The sequence below is a fragment of the Bison bison genome, unplaced genomic scaffold (assembly GCF_000754665.1).
Source record: "Bison bison bison isolate TAMUID 2011002044 unplaced genomic scaffold, Bison_UMD1.0 scf7180017864184, whole genome shotgun sequence".
NCBI lineage: Eukaryota > Metazoa > Chordata > Mammalia > Artiodactyla > Bovidae > Bison > Bison bison.
The window spans coordinates 602339-602705 of NW_011494756.1; the positions used below are offsets into that span (position 1 = coordinate 602339).

General features: G+C 61.0%; 1 protein-coding gene across 1 annotated transcript in view; it reads left to right on the top strand.

The window, feature by feature from the left end:
• SULT4A1 (sulfotransferase family 4A, member 1) overlaps nt 1–367 on the top strand; it is a 21257-nt gene that overhangs the window by 15420 nt on the left and 5470 nt on the right. Inside the window, exon 6 of the mRNA XM_010843632.1 lies at nt 225–363. Coding sequence (XP_010841934.1) covers nt 225–363 — 139 coding nt within the window. The remainder of the gene's footprint in view (nt 1–224; nt 364–367) is intronic.

Sequence of the window (367 nt, forward strand, 5' to 3'; positions counted from 1 at the left end):
GCTACGTCAAGGCCTCACATCTGCTTCCAGATTCCCAGAGGGCCGCCGCGGGAGCTGAGCGCCCTCGGGCAGTCTCTTTAACCCGGATCCTTATTTCTTGAAGATGATGGCGTCCAATTTGTCTCGAGGACTTGAGTCAGGCTGTGGATAAAAGGTCCCCAGAGTGGTGTTCCACAAAGGTGCCGCCTCTGATGGGCTCCCGCGTCTCTGCTCTTGTCTTCCAGGACCTGGTGACCATGGTGGAGCAGCTGGCCAGGTTCCTGGGGGTGTCCTGCGACAAGGCACAGCTGGAGTCACTGACCGAGCACTGCCACCAGCTGGTGGACCAGTGCTGTAACGCCGAGGCCCTGCCCGTGGGCCGGGGTAC